The 24,105-nt window shown below is 41.5% G+C and overlaps 1 protein-coding gene and 2 long non-coding RNA genes across 3 annotated transcripts in view; all 3 read left to right on the forward strand.

Moving 5' to 3' along the window:
* Window positions 1-1,664, forward strand: part of LOC309497731 — a 3,146-nt gene extending 1,482 nt beyond the window's left edge. Inside the window, exons 1-2 of the long non-coding RNA XR_014205691.1 lie at window positions 1-1,374; window positions 1,513-1,664. The exon at window positions 1-1,374 is cut by the window's left edge and continues 1,482 nt beyond it. This is a non-coding gene — a long non-coding RNA (uncharacterized lncRNA). The remainder of the gene's footprint in view (window positions 1,375-1,512) is intronic.
* Window positions 1-9,279, forward strand: part of LOC309497649 (uncharacterized protein) — a 23,915-nt gene extending 14,636 nt beyond the window's left edge. Inside the window, exons 3-4 of the mRNA XM_082167946.1 lie at window positions 4,993-6,411; window positions 8,293-9,279. Of these exons, the coding sequence (XP_082024072.1) occupies window positions 4,993-6,374 (1,382 nt within the window). The 3' untranslated portion in view covers window positions 6,375-6,411; window positions 8,293-9,279. The remainder of the gene's footprint in view (window positions 1-4,992; window positions 6,412-8,292) is intronic.
* LOC309497706 overlaps window positions 1-24,105 on the forward strand; it is a 403,367-nt gene that overhangs the window by 74,273 nt on the left and 304,989 nt on the right. The window lies entirely within an intron of this gene.

Raw genomic sequence — 24,105 nt, forward strand, 5'->3', positions numbered from 1 at the left:
TATTGATTTGCCGTAAAAAAGATACAGGAAGTTCAAATTCAGCAGCATATGCACCTAGTGCCCTCTTATGCTCAACCAAGCTTTCCATCATGTAAAATGTTGAATTCCACCTAGTTGCAAAATCTTGTTGCAAACGTTTTATTGGCATCCCAAGCTCCTTCTGTATACCTTGTAGGCAACTGCATGCAAGTTGTGAGTGCTTGAAATGTCCCACCATTCTCTTTCCCAGGGATTCATAAATGTTGGGGCATCTCGCCCGGGGGGCGGGGTTACGTCCTGCGTCACATCTCTCATGCGGGTTCTCGTCGACCAGGGTCAGCGCGCACCATAGCGCACACAGGCAGGCACAGAGCTAGCGAGCGAACCTAGGTCTTAAATCTAGTAAGTTATGTTATTTACAACACGTTTTTTGATGGAAAAGTGATGTTTAATTTCCATAGTCTTTGTTTAGTGAACGAAAGCGAAATCAGGAATTGCGGTCTTTCAGTTTGTTTATCATTACCTAGCTACCAAGGGTTTAAGTTGTACAAGATGTGCTGTAGCCTTAATTACAATGGCCAAGTCGCGTTTCATATTAACAGATGAATAGGCTTCGCTCAGTTTATTAAATACATCCAACCTGAAATGTCTCTTACAAACTATGAAGGGACAATGAATCAATACACTGACATGGCAATGCTAGACAGATAGCCTACTTTGTTTGCACAGTCCTACCGTGATTTTGTCACTCTTCTCTCCACTCCTAGACCTACGTCTGGTGACAGCGGGGAAACTTTTACCTCGATAAAGTTAGGCCTACTTATTGTATTGCAGAAAAGAAAAGTAAACTTCCAGTAAACTCCAGTTAACCAGTTCATGTTTCTTCTTTAGGTGATTCAAGCAGTAACGACTAATTAGACTCAATACTGCTATTACAGGTGGAATTATGAAATAGAAACAGGCCTTTATGCAAGATTTTAATCATGTCAATACACAATAAATAGAACATTTAATTAATCAATTAATCAATAAGTCAGAACAGCCCATTCATGCAGGTAGTGAAATAGTTAAATAAAATACAAATACACAGTAAAAAAAAAAAAAAAGGTTGTTAACCTTAACCCGTTATCAAGTCAATTAAAAAATATATTTCATGGTGTGCATGGTGTGTCAGATCCTCCTCCGACTTTACAATTACGGAAATGTATCCCCCATCTCTCTTGACAACTTCGGAATGTGGAGGCATCCAAGGCAGATCTATAAAACATTAATATTTCGTTAACACAAACCAGGGGTGCAAACCAGATGAGGCTTCTGTAAGACTACAGGTGAAGCAGTGCTAAAAAAAAGTTTTACAAAAGTCTTACAATAACTTTTTTCACCAAAAGAGGACAGGTTTGCACCACGTAATTTGAAGTTGGCCAAGATTACCTAACGTTAGCATTTTAAACCAAGTTAGCTAGCAGTAAATTATACTGTAATAATTACGTTTAGAAAAGTCTTACAATAACTATTTTCACCAAAAGAGGACAGGTTTGCACCACGTAATTTGAAGTTGGCCAAGATTACTCTATCTAGCTAATCTATCTAACAGTCGAAATCTTAACTAAACAGGAAAACAATCTAACATGATTAAAAACTTACCCTCCATCATGCAAAAAGATATACACAGGGTAACGTTAACTTCCCCGCAACAGACGAGTCCAGAGACGGTTGGAAAAACTATAGAATCTTTGACGGGTCCCCGCTGGTGCGCGCTGACCCTGGTCGACTAGAACCCGCATGAGAGATGTGACGCTGGACGTAACCCCGCCCCCTGGGCGAGATGCCCCAAAATGTATGAATCCCTTCTTTCCCAAGGCCACAACATCAGCAATGCTGCGCTGCGAAAGGACACCTATGTGTGTGCTATGCATGGTAAACTTGGAATTCCAATCTCCTCCGTCGCTTTGGTCATGTTGTGCGCATTCTTTTAGTACTACGTGCACCTACTCTTTGGGGATTTTCCTCTTCTCAATCATCCCTTCAAATGCAGATGCAATCAAAGCATCTGTGTGAGAGCCCAGACCCTCTTTGTGTGTTGTAGCGTAAATGCCTCTGGGTTAATGCGAATTAGCTCAAGGATATAGGGAATTTTAGAAATATTAATAATCATAACTCATGGTCATAATTCATAAATCGCATATGCATTTACTTTATCAATTATAGGAAATGCCTCGTTCTGTAACTGGTTTCGTCATCCGTTATTCGTCCCGCGAATAAGTGTAAGACTATCACAGTTAAGAAGAAGTATTCCTGTTTACAAAACTCCAAGAAAGTTTATCTTCTGGCCACGAAGATAAAACCTCTTTGGGTTTATAAATTAAAACTACTCAAAGTAGTTTTATAATATAGAGCCTGTAGCTTTATAGATCTTTTGTTTCATTGACTTTATAAAAAGTGGCTTTTCAAACACAGAGACAGTTAAAAGTATAAATGGGTTTATTAATAAAATGGCACACGCTAGAGATTATAAGCTACAAATATAAACGTACGTAAAATGCAAACAATAAAACAAACAAACATTTAAACAAACATGACGTGATCGGAATGAATGACATGAAAGAAAGAAAGAAAGAATGAAATAAAGAGTTAAGAGATAGAGGGTAACTTAATTCGCAGACCTACAAGCTAAACACCAGGAATCAGCTGTTAGAGAGAAAGATACTTGCGAGATGTGGTACTCTTTCAGTGTGATGCTGAAAAGGGGACGCGCGCGTGCACGTGTCCGGCTGGTTTGCGTCTAGCTTCGTCTTCTGGGTCGTTTCGAAAAACGATGTAAAGGCTCACTTGAATTTAACGTTACCGAGAAAGTTCAGTCGTTTCCCTTGTCGAGGGGAAAGGCGATAGGAACTTAGTTGCAAAGAACGGCAGCTACGACTCGAACATGTGTTGGTCCGAGGAGAAGGCCTGAGCCTTTCAGATGTTTCTTGAAGCCGGGGAGAAGAGGAGATCGATGAGAGAAGAGCGATCGAAGAGAGAAGAGAAGAGAGAGAGAAGTGGGGGTCTCTTCCTTTTAACAGACATCTGTTTACGCCCTGTTTTGGGGACAGAGCGAATCAAAACTTCTGATCTGTAGCGGGAAGAAGTCTTCTTTGTGTGAAGAAAAACACGCCCCCTTTTTCCATATGTCTTATGAGGGAAAGGATTCATACTTAGAAATATGATATTTCCTGGAACAAATGCATATTATTGTACTTTGCAGTCAAGATTCGTCTCCGTGAGATGGAGAGGATTACAGAGATATCAATTATGACAGGTAAAGATTGGGGAAACATAACGTTACACTTATATGCATAATTACACACAAATAAAGTTTGATTAAACACACAATAAAGTTGTCAGTGTTTCCGTTATGGCAAGTGACGACACTTTGAGAAACATAGGAATACATATCAACATTCAGTGGCTTGTTATGTGGGGGAATATCTGTTTCAAAGTCCAGTGTGTGTGTAATGCTGGAATGCCTGCTTTCCTGGGTCGTAAAGTTTTATGGTCTGAGGTAGGGTTACAACAAGACACGACTGAGGAATTCCCTTCAATGAACATTTAGAATTCAAAACTATACTCAGCAAACCAAACCTCTATCACACGTGCATATAGGAAGGTACACACATTATAAAATAAAATAACAGATATTTCTCTTATTCTCAGTTATACACAAAAGGGTGTTTGTGTGTGTGTGCGGAATGTCATGAGGCTGTAAAGTTGGGGGATACGAGTCACATGGGTGCTGGTAAATTGGTCCTCGTGGGGCAATTATTAACCAGCAAGGACAAAGACGATGTGTTTTGCCATCACATGATCCACTTAATGCGAAAAGCAGATGCCATTGTTGTTACAGTGTATAGAATCGCCTTTTCAAGGATACAATTCTTGTACACATAACAGTAAGTCCATCAAGATCTAGAATCTTGTGTGCAGAGGTTTTTGATCCAATAACTAATGATTCTGTTTTGCCAGAATTTAATAGAAGAAATTAATTTGCCATCCCATCTCTTATAACATTAATATACTCTCTGCTACAGAGTTATGTTTTGTCAGGTTGTATATAACTGTCTATAACTCAGGAAATATAAAACTAAGTATTAATCTTCTCAACATAGTGAAATCTAATGATGTCGCTCGAAGGAGAAAAGCAGAGGACCTAATACTTAGTCATGTGGGAGACCAATACTTGTGTTTGATGAGCTACAGTATCTCTTCATTTACAGAAGCTAAGTTGTAGTGTTTGGATAGATGGGACCTGAACCATGCTGATGCTTGTCCACAAATGTCAACATAATTCTCAAGCTGCCCAAGAGAATGTTGTGGTCTGTGTTGTGAATGTAACTTTATTCTGCATGAGTGATTATAGTTGAGGACAATATTTTTCTAATATTGTTGACAAGAAATGTCAGATATGAGATTGGTCTTTAATTAATCAGTTCAGACGAATGTGTGTGTGTGTGTTTCTCTTTATTTTGATGATCCCCTTTGAACATTCTGTTGTCTATAAGTAACGTTGCACCTATGTGTTCCACCTATGTATTAGTAGACTGTCTGCTTAATATCTGCTAACCCTTTATTTTGATGGTCCCTCAAACATTTTACTGACTATAAGTAACTTTGTAAGTACACGTCAAGTTATTGTAACCGTATTAATACTCAGGGTTAGTAAACCTGTAGGTGTATCTTTACCTATAGTCAACGGAATGTGTAAAAAGAGACCATCAAAATTTTACCGTTTTTTAAAGGGTTTGATAACTGCCAGTTTTAAAGTTTTTGGACAAGTCCTAAACAAAGCAAATATTTGACAATATTGACAAGGAGCAGAGAAACGGTTCTTTCAGTTTCTTAGCAGTTATGGGAACTAATTTTCATGTTTTTGGTTTTGATGCTTTTTTGTTGGTTTTGATGCCTTACGTGTCTAAATGTTTTTTGCTTTGTGCCATTAAACGGAGGTTAACTTTTATTTGTCTCTTTTTTGCTTAGACCTGATGCCACTGAAAGATGAGCGTGAAGACCTGAATGAAATAGAAGAGAAAGATCCATACCAGAAACATCATGCTTTACCTCGAGAAAAATCATTTAGTTGCTCACAGACTGACAAGACTTCCTCGCAAAAAACAGCTCTGAAGACAGTAACTGGAAGTTATTTCACCTGCTTTCAGTGTGGAAAGAGTTTTGCACAAAAAGGAAACCTTAAGAAACACATGAGAATTCACAGTGGAGAGAAGCCTTATACCTGCAGACTGTGTGGAAAGAGTTTCACGGCAGCACTAAACCTTAAGTATCACATGAACAGTCATAGTGGAGAAAAGCCATTCAGATGTGATCAGTGTGGAAAGAGATTCACACGTAAAGTACACTTTAAAAACCACATGAAGATTCACTCGAGAGAGAACTGTTTTGTATGTCATCAGTGTGGAAAGAGTTTCCCTGAAAAAGGAAACCTTAAAATCCACATGAGACTTCATACTGGAGAGCAGCCTTACACATGCACTCAGTGCGGAAAGAGTTTCACATATAAAAAATCCCTTGATGCCCACATGAGAAATCACACTGGAGAGAACCCTTTCACCTGCCAACTGTGTGGAAAGAGCTTCACTCAAAAAGGAAACCTTAAAATCCACATGGAAATACACAGTGGCGAGAGCTCTTACACCTGCCAACAGTGTGGAAAGAGCTTCACTCAAAAAGGAACCCTTAACAGGCACATGAGAGTTCACACTGGAGAGAGCTCTTTCACTTGCCAACAATGTGGAAAGAGCTTCACTCAAAAAGGAAACCTTACAATCCACATGAGACTTCACACTGGAGCGAGCTCTTACACCTGCCAACAGTGTGGAAAGAGTTTCACTCAAAAAGGAAACCTTAAAATCCACATGGGAATACACACTGGAGAAAGCTCTTTCACCTGCCTACAGTGTGGAAAGAGCTTCACTCAAAAAGGAAACCTTAAACTCCACATGAGACTTCACACTGGAGAGAAGCTTTACACATGCCCTCAGTGTGGAAAGAGTTTCACATATAAAAAATCCCTTGATTCCCACATGAGAAATCACACTGGAGAGAAGCCTTTCACCTGCCAACTGTGTGGAAAGAGCTTCTCTCAAAAATGTAACCTTAAAATTCACATGAGAATTCACACTGGAGCGAGCTCTTACACCTGCCATCAGTGTGGAAAGAGTTTCACTCAAAAAGGAACCCTTAACAGGCACTTGGGTATTCACACAGGAGAGAGCTCTTTCACCTGCCAAAAGTGTGGAAAGAGTTTCAATCAAAAAGGAAACCTTAAAACACATGAGAATTCACACTGTAGAGAAGTGTTAAACCTGCATAATTCTCCTGTTGTCACTGTAAAGCTGCTTTGAAACCATCTGTATTATATAAAGTGCTATATAAATAAAGGTACGGAGCCCCCCTAGTCCCACTTTGGCAAAATAAAATTATTATAACTATCTTGTGGCCTCAAGATAGTAACTCGTGGCCTCAAGATAGTAACTCGTGGCCTCAAGATAGTAACTCGTGGCCTCAAGATAGTATCTCGTGGCCTCAAGATACTAACTCGTGGCCTCAAGATAGTAACTCGTGGCCTCAAGATAGTAACTCGTGGCCTCAAGATAGTATATCTCGTGGCCTCAAGATAGTATATCTCGTGGCCTCAAGATAGTAACTCGTGGCCTCAAGATACTAACTCGTGGCCTCAAGATAGTAACTCGTGGCCTCAAGATACTAACTCGTGGCCTCAAGATACTAACTCGTGGCCTCAAGATACTAACTCGTGGCCACGAGAAAGTACGTTTTTTCAAGGCGAACGTTCCTTTTAATGTTTCCATGGCGACGCGTCACGCGATACACCGCAGCCACAATAATACTGTATGACAGATGTGTCGCTTTTATTTCGCTTTTCCTTTTTTATTCAAAATATTCACAAACTTGCTTACCATGTCATCAACTAGCCCCTGAGAGTACGGCGCCACATTTAGAATGTTTAGTGCTGCCAGATTCAAACTGTGCTTTCGCGCATTGGCTGGCGCTGAGCCAGAGTCGGACGCGTTCAGCGCTGTCATCACAACTAAGCAGTTTTTTCAACTTCATAATGTTTATTTTTGGTTTCAGATATTTAAATACACATAAGCACGAGTAAAACAATACATTTGGAGTTTGTAAAACACACTGATGTCTGTGAAGCAGCAATAACAATCTATTCAAATATAATTTGCCGACATGTGTTATTCAAGACAAACATAGTGCAAGACAAGGAACTATAAAGTTTACTCTATTCTTCTCAGTTCACCGGCCACTTTCTTGCATTTATTTCGGGAGAAACTGATGAATTTACGTGCTGTAAATCCGACTGACAGGACAACATTGCAGCGCCCATCTCATGTTATTATAGATCAAGATTATTTATAAAGGTTTCTAAACGAGCCAGAGTCGGACACGTTCAGCGCTGTCATCACAACTAAGCAGTTTTTCAACTTCATAATGTTTATTTTTGGTTTCAGATATTTAAATACACATAAGCACGAGTAAAACAATACATTTGGAGTTTGTAAAACACACTGATGTCTGTGGAAGCAGCAATAACAATATATTCAAATATAATTTGCCGACATGTGTTATTCAAGACAAACATAGTGCAAGACAAGGAACTATAAAGTTTACTCTATTCTTCTCAGTTCACCGGCCACTTTCTTGCATTTATTTCGGGAGAAACTGATGAATTCACGTGCTGTAAATCCGACGGACAACATTGCAGCGCCCATCATGTTATTATAGATCAAGATTATTTATAAAGGTTTTTAAACGACTAAACACACTCACTTACACGTATGTGAGAATCGGAATATCAGATAGGCTAGTTGATGACATGGTAAGCAAGTTTGTGAATATTTTGAATAAAAAAGGAAAGCGAAATAAAAGCGACACATCTGTCATACAGTTTTATTGTGGCTGCGGTCAATCGCGTGACGCGTCGCCATGGAAACATTAACATGGAAACGTTCGCCTTGAAAAAACGCACTTTCTCGTGGCCACGAGTTAGTATCTTGAGGCCACGAGTTACTATCTTGAGGCCACGAGATATACTATCTTGAGGCCACGAGTTACTATCTTGAGGCCACGAGTTAGTATCTTGAGGCCACGAGATACTATCTTGAGGCCACGAGATATATCTTGAGGCCACGAGTTACTATCTTGAGGCCACGAGTTACTATCTTGAGGCCACAAGATAGTTATAATAATTTTTTTTTTGCCAAAGTGGGACTAGGGGGGCTCCGTACAAAGGTGATTTGACTGTGGAAAGTTTCACTGCAGAACTAAAACTTGTGTATCAAATGAACAGTCACTGATGAAAAGCCGTTAAGTGTAACTTTGCCAGTTTTCAACCCGCTTTGTATTGTTACAATATTGGTAGTACTCGTAAATAAAAAAAATTTACCCATTCGCCGTATTACCTGAACCGAAAAATTCATGTTTATTTGTCAACAAAAGTCTGGGCTTTTGTGAAAACTATAGATTATACTTCCACATTCTTTTATCCCCTACCCATGGACACTTGAATCAACAGAAGGTTATTGACAGTACAATACAATTTTCAGTGTTAGACCTACCCTTAAATAACTGTTCTATGTCTACAACGTGCTGGATGCTTCACTGGAAACCTAAAGTCACTCACTTACGCTATACATTTACTCTTTGAATTCTTGCACCCGGGAACAAAAAAGTGTTAACACAATCATGACTAAGCATTTGCTATTTGACTCTGTTAAGCGCATCCATAGCAGACTGGTGGGAGTTGCCTTGGGCGACAACATGCTCATTGCATTATAGGTATTGAAGTTTTCATACCTATTTGGTATGTTTTCTCTAGTCAGTTAGCAATTATTTTATTAATTTTTTTTGCCTTTCTACTGTATAGGCAGGTGTAGTGGAAAACTTATTTCTTAGCCTTTTTTTTTATTTTTATTTTTTTTTTATACGATTTGGGTCTCTGTATGGAGTCTTATGTGGAAATTTACTGGCAGGCTCTGATAAGAAGTTACAACAACTTGTTTTTGTGTCTGTGCACATCCTTGAAACTATCTTTTGCAGGAGCTAGACTTGACTGTTAGGAACAGAAGTGAGATTTTGAACACTTTGAGTACTTTACCATTTCTAAATATGGTAATGTGTGTGCGTATATAAAAACATCCCGCGCTAGGCGAGGTTGACTTTTCACGGCAGAAAACAGTGTGAATGGCTTTCTTGCAAGAATAAAACTCAAGAAAGACACTGTTTGGTCTACCTGATTTATTGCATACTCACCACAAATAACTGAATATAAATATTTCCAGAGGTGTAAGAAGTACTCAAAAATGTTACTCAGAGACTCCCTGGTGTCTGAAACACAGGCCAGATATCCATCCAACTTCATGTGTTGTCGGTTTAAAAGAAGCAAAAAAATCTTCATCATCAGATGAACTATTGGCCAATTCCTTATTGTGGTCCAAAGGCTCCAGATGCAGTCTGATGTAGTCCATGCCTACAAGCAGAGTGAGCAGACACAGAGAAAGGTTTGGTTGAGGGGCTTCTGGAAACAAATTTTATGGGTTTTGTCATTAATTACATTTACGTGCAGTCATCTACATCTAAATGTCTAAAATCATGCAAATCCCTTATGTTAGCATAAATTCTAACAGCATTTCCAAGCCACATATGATATGAGAGTTTTGTTTCAAGAAACACTGAGGGATAACTACAACCTGCTGCATGAATACTATACATCAATATTCATATTGAGATCACAGCCAAATTGATGTGGGATCGGCTCATAATATTCCTAAAAAGTGCAAAAATAAAATAAAAAATTGGTATGGCTCAAATGTTGCCCAGATTAGAATTCGTCAAGTGTATGTTGCTTGTATTAATTTACCTCGTTTTATGATGGTTTAATAATTGGTCCAAGGCTACATCTACATTAATCCGGATACATTTGAAAATGGCGTTTTCGTTTATAAACGCTCTCCGTCCACACTAGCGTTTTCAGGCGTTTTCGGACGTTTCAGTGTGGATGAGAAACTTTTGAAAAACGCCTGAAAACGATAAATTCACCTTACTGCGCATGCGTAAAACCCCACAAAAGATCACTGATATGATTCAGATGGAAATATAAATAATGAAGTTATCACGCAATTCTTCTGACAGGATCATTTTATTTAGTAAAATATCTCACCATTCACTGATGCGGTCCAGGTCGCACGCAGTCACCATATGTTTGGTCTAAAACGCAACTGCTCTCATGTATTGCCGCAGGACAGCAAATGTAAGTGAATTCTGTCATCTTTGCAGGACTGTGATATGAATAGTGTGCAATGTAGAATATTTTTAGCAACAGTGTGAAAGTGAATAGCACATAACAGGCACAACACTGGTATAAACATGAATATCTGTTATGTCATCAGTTTTAAATACCACCGGTTTCAGTCCACACTACAACGTAAAAACGGCATTTTCAAATGTATCCACTTTGGAGTGCATTTTAAAAAAGCTTCGTTTTCATTACAGTTTTTCTCAAATGCTAAAACACATTTCACAAACGTTTCCTCCATGTTCCCCAATGTCTAAACACAACACCCTTTTCTAAACACAACCACACCTTCTCACTTCAAAACTCAAACTTTCACACCAAAAGAGCAGCTCGAAGCTTTCAAAAATGTAAACACTATACACATCATTACACACTACAGCAAAACAATTGAAAACACAATGCTCAATTTGTGAGAAGGTTCTTTGTTTCATAACTGCCAATGCATATTTTTAGAAACTTTACAGTAATGGATCTTCTTAGATCTCTGCAGAGGATTAGGCATTTAGATTTGTGAGTTTCATATAAAGAGTATAAATCTATAGTAAATTCTGCATGTACACTACTGTAACACAACTCAATGCAAAAACAGAATCTATTGCACACAACAGTACTCTTGAAAACATGATCAGGGTGTGAAGTTTTTTTTATTTACTTTATTCACACCACAATCACTGTGCGGCATCATGTCGCTGAGCTGCATCGGGCCACATCACCTCATCCACATCGCAGGCTATATTGTCTCTTGCCAGGCACCGCGGGAAAAACGCCCTGGAATGGCGAATCCATCCTTGGAAGGCCTCCACTGGGATGTCAACACAGGCCAGCTCCATTGCCCTTAGGAGGTTCTCTCTAGTGTATGGTTGTCTGTCATAAACCTTCCATCTCCACGATGAGAAGAACTCCTCTATAGGGTTCAGGAAAGGGGAGTAGGGTGGCAGACAGACGTTTAAAAAGTGGTTACTGTTGGTGGTGAACCACTCTCTGATTTGGTTTGTTCTGTGGAAGCGTACGTTGTCCCAAATGATCACATAAATGTGATGTGCGGGCCCAGGATGGTGTTGTTGGCGGTCCAGGAGGATGTCTTTTAGCTCCTCTAGGAAGGTGAGGAGACGTTGGGTGTTGTAAGACCCAAGGACAGCATGCCGGTGGACAAGCCCATCCGAACCCATGGCTGCACAAAGAGTAATATTACCCCCCCGTTGGCCAGGAACCTCAGTGATGGCTCTTTGGCCAATGATGTTACAGCCTCTTTGCCTTCGTTTCTGCAGGTTGAAGCCAGCCTCATCCAGGAAGAGGTACTCATGAGGTCTGGCCATCGAGTCCAACTGTAATATCCTCTGTGAAAATGTGAAAGTGCACAGGTGTTCAGAACAACAGTCAATCAGGTAGCACAGTATTGTCCAGACGTAATGTAGGCCACTGAGCAACACAGTATGTCCACTAACTGTACTGTGAACATGGATGTATACTTACTTGCACATACTCGTAACGTAGGTCTTTGTGTCGCGCAGAGTTGCGCTCAAAGGGAACCCTATAGACCTGTTTCATCCGCATCTTTTGGCGCCGGAGAACTCTGTCTATTGCCTTAATAATGGTGGCCACGGTGAACCTACTCAGGTTTGGACGGACTCTTAGTCCTGCTTCAGCCATTGTCATGCCATGGACAATGACATGGTCAATGACTGTTGCTCGCATCTCGTCCGTAATGATGGTGCGAGGTTGTCTTGCTCTCCCTCCTGGACCTTCTCCTCTCCCTTGTTGGCCTCCTCCTCTCCCTTGTTGGCCTCCTCCTCTCTCCCTTGTTGGCCTCCTCCTCTCCCTCGTTGGCCTCCTCCTCTTCCTCGTTGGCCTCCTCCTCTTCCTCGTTGGCCTCCTCCTCTTCCTCGTTGGCCTCCTCCTCTTCCTCCTCTGATTTGAACTCCTCTTCCTCGTTGGCCTGCTCCTCTTCTTCCATGGCCAGCTCTTCTCCCTCCTCTGACTCAAATTCCGCTTCCCCTGACTCTGCCTTCATCCATTGTGTTTGTTTGGAATCTTCAGCAAACTGTGCACTCTGAACTTGCTTTTATACATGTGGTCACAGCATTAGCAACAAGTGTCTTCAATTTTGAGTCGTTGTGTGTAATGATTGACGCCAGGTGTGTTCATTGTGTTCAAATATTGCTGACTGTGGCAAGCATTTTGCATCACATGAGCTTTCATTTGAGAATATGAGCAGAGTTCTTTTGCAACTTGCAAAAAATGTGTTAAGATTTATGAGAACGGAGGATTGTGTTTTGTGAATTGTGTCTTCATGTGAAATGTGTTTATGATATTGGAAAATGATGGCTAGATTTAGTAAATGTGTTTAGACAACTGGTCATTTGGTTTAGAGGATTGGCTTTTGTGTTTTAGCATTTGAGAAAAACTGTAATAAAAACGCCGTCTCAGTGTGGACGGAAGGCCAAAACGGAGAGAAAAACATACGTTTTCAAACTAAAACGTATTGGTGTGGACATGGCCCAAGAGGTCCGAAATTTAGGGAGAAGGATGGCAGCTGCGATGATCTCAGTATCTTCAAACATATACTTGAATTGTGTTTGGATTCCTTGTTGTAGGGCATCCACAAGTGGGCCACAGTACCTGAGAGAATGGTGGATTCGCTGAAGTTTCAAGCTTAACTGATGGACACTAGGCAGCAGCCACCCCAGCTGTGTATTCGTTTCTGCTTGCAAGATGTCGAGTACTTTTGCAACTGGACGCATTGTGTTGGCCCACTCTGTCAAGAACAGCATTTCTGCTGGATTAAACCTACAGGAGAAATCATCATAATCAAAGAGTATACAACAACAACCCAAATTTGTTTACATCAATAGAGGGGAAAAACACTTACATTGGAACCTCAAGAGAGGTGCATATATTCCTAAGTACGCCTTCTCCTGTTTTTTTGCAAATTTGAAGAATTCTGTCAACAGCCATGAAAGTTGAATTCCACCGTGTTTGGTTTGGCCTTAAAAGCTGAAGCCTGCTTTCTGCTTCATCAGCTTCAGCTGCTAGAGCCGATCGGCTGCTTTTATTCCATAAAGCTTGGCACTTGCCAAAGACAGATCTGTAGAGTTTCTTGTAGTGTTCATTTGAGAGAGCTTTTTGGGCATCAACGCTTGAGACTAGGTTAAGTATGTAGCAGGCACACTTTTGATGTTTTGGTAGGTGGAATTTGAAGCCATCGTCATGGTCCAGGACTCGAGAGGCGTTTTGGAATTCCACACCATCACTTCCCTCACCACAGCCTTCAGAATCAGTGTCATTACTTGCACACCTTCTTGCCTCAGTCTCGATATCATTGTTTTCCACACCAAAAACTCTGAAAGCCTTCAGGAAGTTGGAACCACTGTCTGTGGTTGTGCAAACAACCTTGTCACATATTTCATACTCTGAGTGGATATCATTCATGGCACTGGCCAGTACCTCAAAAGTATGAGAGCCCTTTAATCTTTTGCAGGCAAGTGCAGCGGAATGTCTTTCAAGACTTTCAGGGTTGATCCAGTGAGCAGTTACACCAATGAATTACTTTCTACGTGCATTCCAACAATCCACTGTGGTTGCAATCCATTCAACTTCACTCATGGCAGCAGTCACTTTCTGTTTCATGATCAGAGCAGCTTCAGCTATCTTGGAGCGTAAAGTAGGCCTTGTAATGACAGAACTGCCAGGCTGCAGTGTACTAATCAGCTCTTTAAATGATGGCAGATCAACAGTGCTGAAAGGATTAAGTCCTTGAATGATGTACCTTATATTGTATGCAATATAAATGTAAATGTCTTTATATTGTATGCAATATAAATGTAACAATTACACTTATGCACTCTCTGATTACAGCATTAATAAAACTGCCATTTGCAGCCAATTGCACACTTTTTATAATGTTAAATACTTGTTGATTTTAGAAATACAGTAGCATTTAGTGACTATCAAACATGAATTTGTTTTTCTGATTATATTGACAAAAACACAGGACTGTAAGGCTGACATGACAGGGTGAATTGATTTCATTACATTAGTTTTGACAATACAACATGATTTTTGGTAATCCAGGTCTTGTAGCAGAAACACATTTTCTCGGTTCTCGGATCAGTTCATGGATATCTTTTCTTGTGTTGTGCATGAATTCAAACACAATGAGAGCACGGAACGATTATGATTCAAAGTAATACTGCAATAGGCGGCAAATTTCCCGTGGACCTACTAACGTTACCATAGCAAATCATTTACAGACAATTACAAATGCATTCCTAACATTTTATTACGTGAGCCTTATATTGTCAATCGCATGCATTAGTGAAAATAGGCCTACAAAAGGCGCGCCGTCAAGGTCAAAACATGCAAAAAAAAATCTTTTGAAGGCCGATATTTCCTTATTAAGCGGGAGACAAAGGACACATTTAATCTTTTATGAATCCTTACTAATACCACTAAAAGAAAAGAATTCGCTAAGGTACGGCCATGGGTGCTCTTGATACTGTGGCTGATTTTGGACTGTGTTCACAGCTGAATCACGTTCTTCCTCCATTTTCTTCCACTGATTGACTGTTATAATTTCTCTAATTTCCAGGTCAAGGTGCTGTGCATTGTGGTAATAGATGCGACATGATGTCACTTCCAAAGGACCAATGAACATGTCTGACCAATTTCATGGAATGTGAAAACGAATCTCATTGGCAGAATAAATAACATTTAAATTAAACTGGGCATCAGCGTAATTCAATTGGTTTGGTAATAGCAAGGGAAAATAGAATGAAGTGATCTCCAAAAACGTAGTACTTTTTGACTAAATTCAATTGTAAGGAGTAAAAAGTACTTTTTTCTAAAAAATGTAATTAAGTAAAAGTAAAAGTATTGATTTTTAATTGTACTCAAGTAAAGTAAAAATCTCAAAATATAATACTTAAGTACAGTAATCAAGTAAAATTACTCAAGTACTTTACACCTCTGAATATTTCCATTGTAAGAACTGATTTTCCTGCTAAGCTGAGATAAAACTCACCCTGCAATACAGCAATAAAACGCAGCCTGGACAGAAGATCGCAAAGAAAGAGCACAGGACATTGTCTTGTCCAAACTTACAGTTTTTTACAATCACTTTGGTTCTATTTTCAGAACCTTGATGTCATTTTTCACAACTCTAGACACAAAACTCACAACCAATGATCAAAATGCACATTTTTCAAAACTCTAACCATTTTCTCAATTGCTTGGATACAATACACATAAAACTTAGATCATTTGTTCATTCAGCAAAAATCACCTGTTCAATATGACACAACTTAAAGGGATAGTTCACCCAAAAATAAAAATTCTGTCATCATTTACTCACCCTCAAGTTGTTTCAAACCTGTATGAATTTCTTTTTTCTGCTGAACACAAAAGAAGATATTTTGAAAAATGTCTGTAACCAAACAGTTGATGGACCCCATTGACTTCCATAGTATTTTTTTTTCCTACTATGGAAGTCATTGGGGTCCATCAACTGTTTGGTTACCGACATTTTTCAAAATATCTTCTTTTGTGTTCAGCAGAAAAAAAGAAATTCATACAGGTTTGAAAAAACTTGAGGGTGAGTAAATGATGACAGAATATTATTTTTGGGTGAACTATCCCTTTAACATCAAAGTACTACTATTTCAAAAGGCAATTCACACATTACATTTCAAATGAGTGTCTATTCATTTCCTTATAATGATCTAACTATCAATTGATACAACTGCTCACAATGATAAGTAACTGTTGCATTACTCTTAATGCATAGTTGTATGGAAACAGACAAACAATCTTCCATGTTTAAATCATGAAAGTTTCAAGATAACGAGATTTATTGTCACCAATTAGCGTGGAGCATGAACCAATTAGACTACAATATCTATGGATGTAGCCTAATATTTTATCATAATACTTCATCAGACACTGTGTCTATGGTCCCAAATACTGTACCACCTTTTCAGACTATTTACAGTATTGACAGTATGGCATTGTATAGATGCAGGCCCTTGTAATTGCTTGTCCAATTCTGCCAACTCGTTACTGATGATTGAGTGCACATTGTGGAATGAGTATATAAAGAGTTGATTGGGATCCAATTGCAAGAGCATAGTGATACGTAACATGGAGCCAGCAGGTGATCCAGGTCACAATGGAGGTCAAGCAGGGGTGGGAGGAAGACGTGTTGGTCAAAGGAATGGCAGGGGACAGGCACCCCTTCTGAGAGGTGATCGTGGGCCTCGTTTGAGAGGTGTGGGGGAACGTGGTAGAGGACAAGGCCACGGACCAAGACAGTGGCAGCAACAGCATAAAGTATATTATGTAGGTCCAATGAAATTCAGGCAATAGTTGTAGACCATGTCATAAATCATGGCATGACAATGACTGAGGCGGCTACAATGATACAACCAAACCTCAGAAGGTCAACCGTGGCCTCAATAATCAGAACTTTCCGCAATGAGAACCGGTAAGTTATCAGCATGCACTAAACGTTATGCTACTCTCAATTGTCAAATGACTGCATACCAATGTGTATCACAGGATAGGTGATGTGACCAAGTGTCTTGCTGAGACATTGAAGATGGTGCCGCTATGTTTGGCCTGCCACTTGCTTCTCTGTTTTTTCATGTTTGTTTTTGCTACCGTCTCGCCGATTATTGTTTATGATCGCACTACGCTGTTGGAATTGCGTTTTACAACTAATCGCCTCTTAAATGCCCAGTCCTTCAAACCACCACCGCCACTGTTGACATTAATTCCTTCTTACCTGAGACGCCCTGTCTGTCTGCTACCAGGCAGTAAGCGTCGGAGAAGGGGATTACATGTCAGGCTGAGGACTCACCTGGATTCTCTGTCACCGAGGAGTGAAAATCAATCAGGACTTGGCAGTGCTAGAAGATCATGGGAATGCTACCGATGGCTTCGGCCGGTTAATTCCAACACTGGCGTTCCATTTCCGTGTCCCCGCCGCGTCAAAACATCTACCCGGGGTTGCGTCCAAGGAAACCTCCGTCCAATTCCTCGTGTGACATCGCCGCCTGTCAACTCGACCACGTTCCGCATGGCATTATGTAACACCAGATCGCTCAATAACAAAACATTTGTCCTCAATGATGTCATCTCCTCTCACAATCTGGATTTGTTTTTCCTCACCGAAACCTGGCTTCCCCCAGGTGACGTCAGTGCCTTTTCGGAACTCCTCCCCTCTGGCTATCTTTACCTAAACACCCCGCGGCAAATGGGTAGGGGCGGGGGGATAGCTACTACAGACAGACAGTCCTTGATATGCCGCCAGCTGTCCACTAGAGGGTATTCCAGCTTTGAGTTACAAGCATTTGTGCTCACACTACCCTGTCCTATCTTATGTGCAGTAATCTACTGGCCACCAAAGCTAAATAAGGATTTTTTAAATGAGTTTTCAGAGTTTCTGACAGAGTTTCTGGCAAAGTTTGATAATATTCTAATCTGTGGTGATTTTAACATTCACGTTTGCTGCCCCTCTGATAAACCTGCTAATGATTTTAAGGCACTTTTAGATTCATTGGACCTTACCCAGTCCATATCCCGTCCCACTCATAGGTTAGGTCACACCCTTGACCTTATTATCTCTCGTGGGGTGATAGTGTCAACCTGTGAGGTCCTGGATTTTCCCATCTCTGACCACTCTCTCATATGGTTTGACATCTGTGCTGTTCCTCCTGCTCCCTACAAGGTAAAGACGAACAAAGGTCCATTGGACCCCTGGCTCAATGCATGCAATGCGTGCTGGAGAACTTTGATGCAGTTACTCTGGAGGACCTCAAAAAAGCTGTCCATGAGCTGAAGCCTACCACCTGCCCTCTAGACGCTGTTCCTGCCAGGATTTTGAAAGAGGCTATTGACATCGTAGGTCCTTTTCTTGTCTCCTTCATAGACCGCTGTCTTAGTATGGAGACTGTTCCCACTGCTCTCAAACACGCCATTGTTAGACCGCTGCTCAAGAAACCCAACCTAGATATTGTCCAATTTTCGACCAATATCTCACCTGTCACTTCTGTCTAAGTTGATGGAGAAGCTTGTTTTCTCCCAGCTTCAGTCTCACCTACAACTGCACGTCATTAGTGATAAATTTCAGTCCGGTTTCAGGTCTAGACATAGCACTGAATCAGCGTTACTGAGGGTCCATGATGACATTCTTGGAGCTCTGGACAGTAAAAGCTCTGTGGTTTTGGTGCTACTGGACCTTACCGCTGCATTTGACACCGTGGATCATGCCATCCTCATCTCCCGTCTACAACATGTTGTTGTTCTGCAGGGCGCAGTGCTCAATTGGTTCTCCTCATATCTCACTAACAGAACTTTTTCAGTAATGCTCGACGACTTTTCCTCCTCATCTGCCCCTCTGTCATCCGGTGTGCCTCAAGGATCCATTCTCGGTCCTGTTCTGTTCTCTCTCTATATGCTGCCACTTGGACAACTCATCTCCAATCATAACGTTCATTTTCATTTCTATGCAGACGACCTCCAGATCTACCTTCCTGTGATTCTGAACAATCGTTCTGCGCTGGACCCCCTTTATAACTGCCTTCAGGACATCAAGCAGTGGCTTTCCCAGAATTTCCTTCTGAATGAAGGAAAGACTGAGTACATCCTGTTCAGCCCTGACTCACCCAACAGTTCTCTCAGTTTTGGTCCTCTAACACCTCAGTTTGCACCCACTGTGCGTAACTTGGGTGTTATTTTTGACAAAAATTTGCAGTATGATAAACAGATTAGTGCAGTTGTTAAGGCGAGCTTTTACCAGCTAAGGCTTCTCAGTAAGGTCAAACCATTCTTGTCCCGAGCTGACCTTGAAAAAGCCATTCATGCCTTTATCAGCTCGAGGATAGACTACTGCAATGCCCTCTACACTGGACTTAATCAATCACTCCTTAATCGGCTTCAACTGGTTCAAAACGTGGCAGCACGTCTCCTCACCAACACCTCCAATCGCTCACACATCACCCCAGTCCTCCGCTCGCTCCACTGGCTCCTGGTGCGGTTTAGGGTGGAGTATAAGGTCCTGCTGTTCGTGTTCAAGGCCATCAATGGTCTGGCCCCGGTCTACCTAGCCGATTTAGTAACGGTCTACCAACCATCCAGAACTCTCCGCTCCTCTGAACACACCTCTCTGGTCACTCCCAAATTGAAATATAAAAAGTTTGGAGGCCGGTCATTTGCCGTCCAGGGCCCTAATCTGTGGAACGCTTTACCAACACTCCTACGAAGCATCACCGTGTTGAGTGTTTTTAAATCGCAGTTGAAAACACATCTGTTCAGACAAGCTTTTAACACGTAACTGTGTTACGTAACTCTGACTCGACTGCTATTTTTTATGTATATTTGTGTTTTATTTTCTGTTGTCTATTGATGCTTTTACTGGAAAGCGCCTTGTGCACCTTTTGGCGGTTGTAAGGCGCTCTAAAAATAAAATTTGATTGATTGATTGAAGTGTCTTCTTACTCTAATGTTCCCTGTAGAATTGTGACCAGGCCAAATAGTGGAGGCAGAGGCAAAATTCTAACTGACCAACAAGAGCAGGCTGTGGTCGATTTGGTTCGGGCCAGAAATGATATTCGCCTTACAGAAATTCGCCAGCATATCTTGGACAATGGAGACATGTTCAACAATGTGGGATCCATAATTTGCCGACTATTGCACGCATACTGAAAAGGCACCAGGTATCTATAAAACAACTATACCGTGTGCCTTTCGAAAGAAATGCAGACAGTGAAGCAAATGAGGACTGAGTATGTCCAGGTAAGTTCAGTTTCAAGATGGCTGTTGTAAAAACATTCCCAAAAATTCTACATTGTACAGTAATCTCTTTCCAAAATGTAATTTTAGAGTGTGATGGAGCTGGATGCTGATGATTACCATCACAAATTCATATATTTGGATGAGGCAGGTTTTAATCTGGCCAAGACAAGGAGAGGTCGGAATTTCATTGGCCAGCGGGCAACCATCCAAGTACCTGGACAACGTGGGGCGTGGGACAACGACAACATTACCATGTGTGCGGCTATATCAGAAGATGGTGTCGTGGGACGCAGACCTCATATTGGACCATATAATGCAGCTCTCCTTGTCACCTTTCTTGATGAGCTCGATCAGGTTTGTAGAGCTGAAGGTGTGACCTATGTCATTGTGTGGGACAATGTCAGGTTCCATCATGCTCATGTGGTGCAAGCATGGTTTCAGGCCCATGCACAATTTACCACCCTATATTTACCCCCATACTCGCCCTTCCTTAACCTGATTGAGGAATTTTTCTCCGCATGGAGATGGAAGGTTCATGATAGGCACCCTCATGAACAAGTCACTCTTCTCCAGGCCATGGATGATGCCTGCAATGACATCACAGCAGACCAGTGTCAGGCCTGGATTCGCCATGCCCGAAGGTTTTTTCCAAGATGTTTGGCTAATGAAAACATCCATTGTGATGTAGATGAGAACTTGTGGCCAAATCCACAACACAGAGTTGATGACAATGTAGAAGTACAGTAATCACTCCTGTTTTGTTTCTTACAGTACAAGCAAGCAAGTTGAGGAACACTGCATTTGATGTTTTACAGTACTGTCTTTTATTTTCAATTTCATAGCTAATTATTTTTGCTTTGATTCAAATAAACCTATGTTGTGATTGTACATCAATATATTACAAACTTTGTTCAATGATTCCACTGTGTCTGCAGTATTCTCTCTACTACTGCAGTACTTTTACAGAGATGTATTTACTGTACATGTAGTACCATAATGAAACCTGTATCACCTATTTTGTTCTTCAATATTTAATGATTGTATGATCAATGACACAGTGAAACTATCTGTTGCTTGTGTGTGGGTGATCTATAGTTATGTTTCAATGGTATTTCACAGTAAATTTGTTTTTTGAACCAATGATTGTGCAAGAGCAAGATTTCTTTAAAGATGTGAATGCACAATGCAATGTTTTGAACATTAGACAGCCTGTGTTACAAGTGATAACCGTTTTGAGTTTTGTGTCTAGAGTTGTGAAAAATGACATCAAGGTTACTGAAAATAGTAACAAAGTGATTGTAAAAAACTGTATCTCCTTGTTTATATATGCATCCCCCCTCTCCCTCCTCAAGTCACTAAAAGTTCACTGTGATTGTCTATATATCACATATGAGGTATCTTGTGAATCTATTGTTTTTCCTTTTCATGTTTGGTATCATTTTAAATGTCTCAGTGCGATTGGTAAAATGGTCTTAATTTCATTACAGTCATTGGTATTATGAGAAAGATTGAGAACTTAGATCCTGTTCTCCGCTTTGGGTGATGTCTCTTCAAGATATCTGATAATTCTCCCCTCTCCCTCGAAACCAGGTTTACCCCCTGGGGTACATGAATTGACCCAAAACAACTCAAAAATATTTGTATGATATCTACAGCTATTACTTAGGGTGTACTCACTTTTGTTGCCAGCTATTTTGACAATAATGGCTGTATGTTGAGTTATTTTCAGAGGATTATATGAGTATTAGATGATTTTTTTGGCTGCACTGGCTCCTTGCGAAGCGATGGCCTAAAATGACGCACGAGGCCGTTCCTGAAAATGGGAAGGCTGTTTGCAGCGAGCTGCAGTCGCGCTGATCGGGGAGGACTACCTGTCTCTGCAACGCCTCGTTAGTATAGTGGACAGTATCTCCGCCTGTCACGCGGAAGACCGGGGTTCGATTCCCCGACGGGGAGACGTAGTCCTTTACTGCTGCCCAAAGACCCATACAAAAGTTTTGCTCCAGCCACGAGTTACAGAAGGAGTTGGCCGTACAAAAGGCAATGCGTTGGCCGGGAATCGAACCCGGGTCAACTGCTTGGAAGGCAGCTATGCTCACCACTATACCACCAACGCAGGCGGTTGGACGTAGGCTGGATGCCGGCTTGTGCGGTCAGCAAGAATGCTCGCAACACATTAGCAGCTGGCAGGTGAAACTCTCAGAACTGAAACTGTCTTTGTTTGGACCCGGCACTGAAAAAGAAACAAAAAACGCATGAACTTATTGACCTGACCTACCAAGCTTTTTATTAAAAAACAAGCTCTCTACTTTAATAACGTAACACCTTTTATACAGACACTTCATATTTAAATAGTATTAGATGATTTTTTGGGCTGCACTGGCTCCTTGTGAAGCGATGGCCTAAAATGAGGCCGTTCCTGAAAATGGGAAGGCTGTTTGCAGCGAGCTGCAGTCGCGCTGATCGGGGAGGACTACCTGTCTCTGCAACTCCTCGTTAGTATAGTGGACAGTATCTCCGCCTGTCACGCGGAAGACCGGGGTTCGATTCCCCGACGGGGAGACCTAGTCCTTTTCTGCTGCCCAAAGACCCATACAAAAGTTTTGCTCCAGCCACGAGTTACAGAAGGAGTTGGCCGTACAAAAGGCAATGCGTTGGCCGGGAATCGAACCCGGGTCAACTGCTTGGAAGGCAGCTATGCTCACCACTATACCACCAACGCAGGCGGTTGGACGTAGGCTGGATGCCGGCTTGTGCGGTCAGCAAGAATGCTCGCAACACATTAGCAGCTGGCAGGTGAAACTCTCAGAACTGAAACTGTCTTTGTTTGGACCCGGCACTGAAAAAGAAACAAAAAACGCATGAACTTATTGACCTGACCTACCAAGCTTTTTATTAAAAAACAAGCTCTCTACTTTAATAACGTAACACCTTTTATACAGACACTTCATATTTAAATAGTATTAGATGATTTTTTGGGCTGCACTGGCTCCTTGTGAAGCGATGGCCTAAAATGAGGCCGTTCCTGAAAATGGGAAGGCTGTTTGCAGCGAGCTGCAGTCGCACTGATCGGCGAGGACTACCTGTCTCTGCAACTCCTCGTTAGTATAGTGGACAGTATCTCCGCCTGTCACGCGGAAGACCGGGGTTTGATTCCCCGACGGGGAGACCTAGTCCTTTTCTGCTGCCCAAAGACCCATACAAAAGTTTTGCTCCAGCCACGAGTTACAGAAGGAGTTGGCCGTACAAAAGGCAATGCGTTGGCCGGGAATCGAACCCGGGTCAACTGCTTGGAAGGCAGCTATGCTCACCACTATACCACCAACGCAGGCGGCTGGATGCCGGCTTGTGCGGTCAGCAAGAATGCTCGCAACACATTAGCAGCTGGCAGGTGAAACTCTCAGAACTGAATCTCTCTTTGTTTGGACCCGGCACAGAAAAAGAAACAAAAAACGCATGAACTTATTGACCTGACCTACCAAGCTTTTTATTAAAAAACAAGCTCTCTACTTTAATAACGTAACACCTTTTATACAGACACTTCATATTTAAATAGTATTAGATGATTTTTTCGGCTGCACTGGCTCCTTGTGAAGCAATGGCCTAAAATGAGGCCGTTCCTGAAAATGGGAAGGCTGTTTGCAGCGAGCTGCAGTCGCGCTGATCGGGGAGGACTACCTGTCTCTGCAACTCCTCGTTAGTATAGTGGACAGTATCTCCGCCTGTCACGCGGAAGACCGGGGTTCGATTCCCCGACGGGGAGACCTAGTCCTTTACTGCTGCCCAAAGACCCATACAAAAGTTTTGCTCCAGCCACGAGTTACAGAAGGAGTTGGCCGTACAAAAGGTAATGCGTTGGCCGGGAATCGAACCCGGGTCAACTGCTTGGAAGGCAGCTATGCTCACCACTATACCACCAATGCAGGCGGTTGGACGTAGGCTGGATGCCGGCTTGTGCGGTC

This window comes from Leuciscus leuciscus (assembly GCF_965113295.1).
Source record: "Leuciscus leuciscus genome assembly, chromosome: 4".
In the NCBI taxonomy this organism is placed as follows: domain Eukaryota; kingdom Metazoa; phylum Chordata; class Actinopteri; order Cypriniformes; family Leuciscidae; genus Leuciscus; species Leuciscus leuciscus.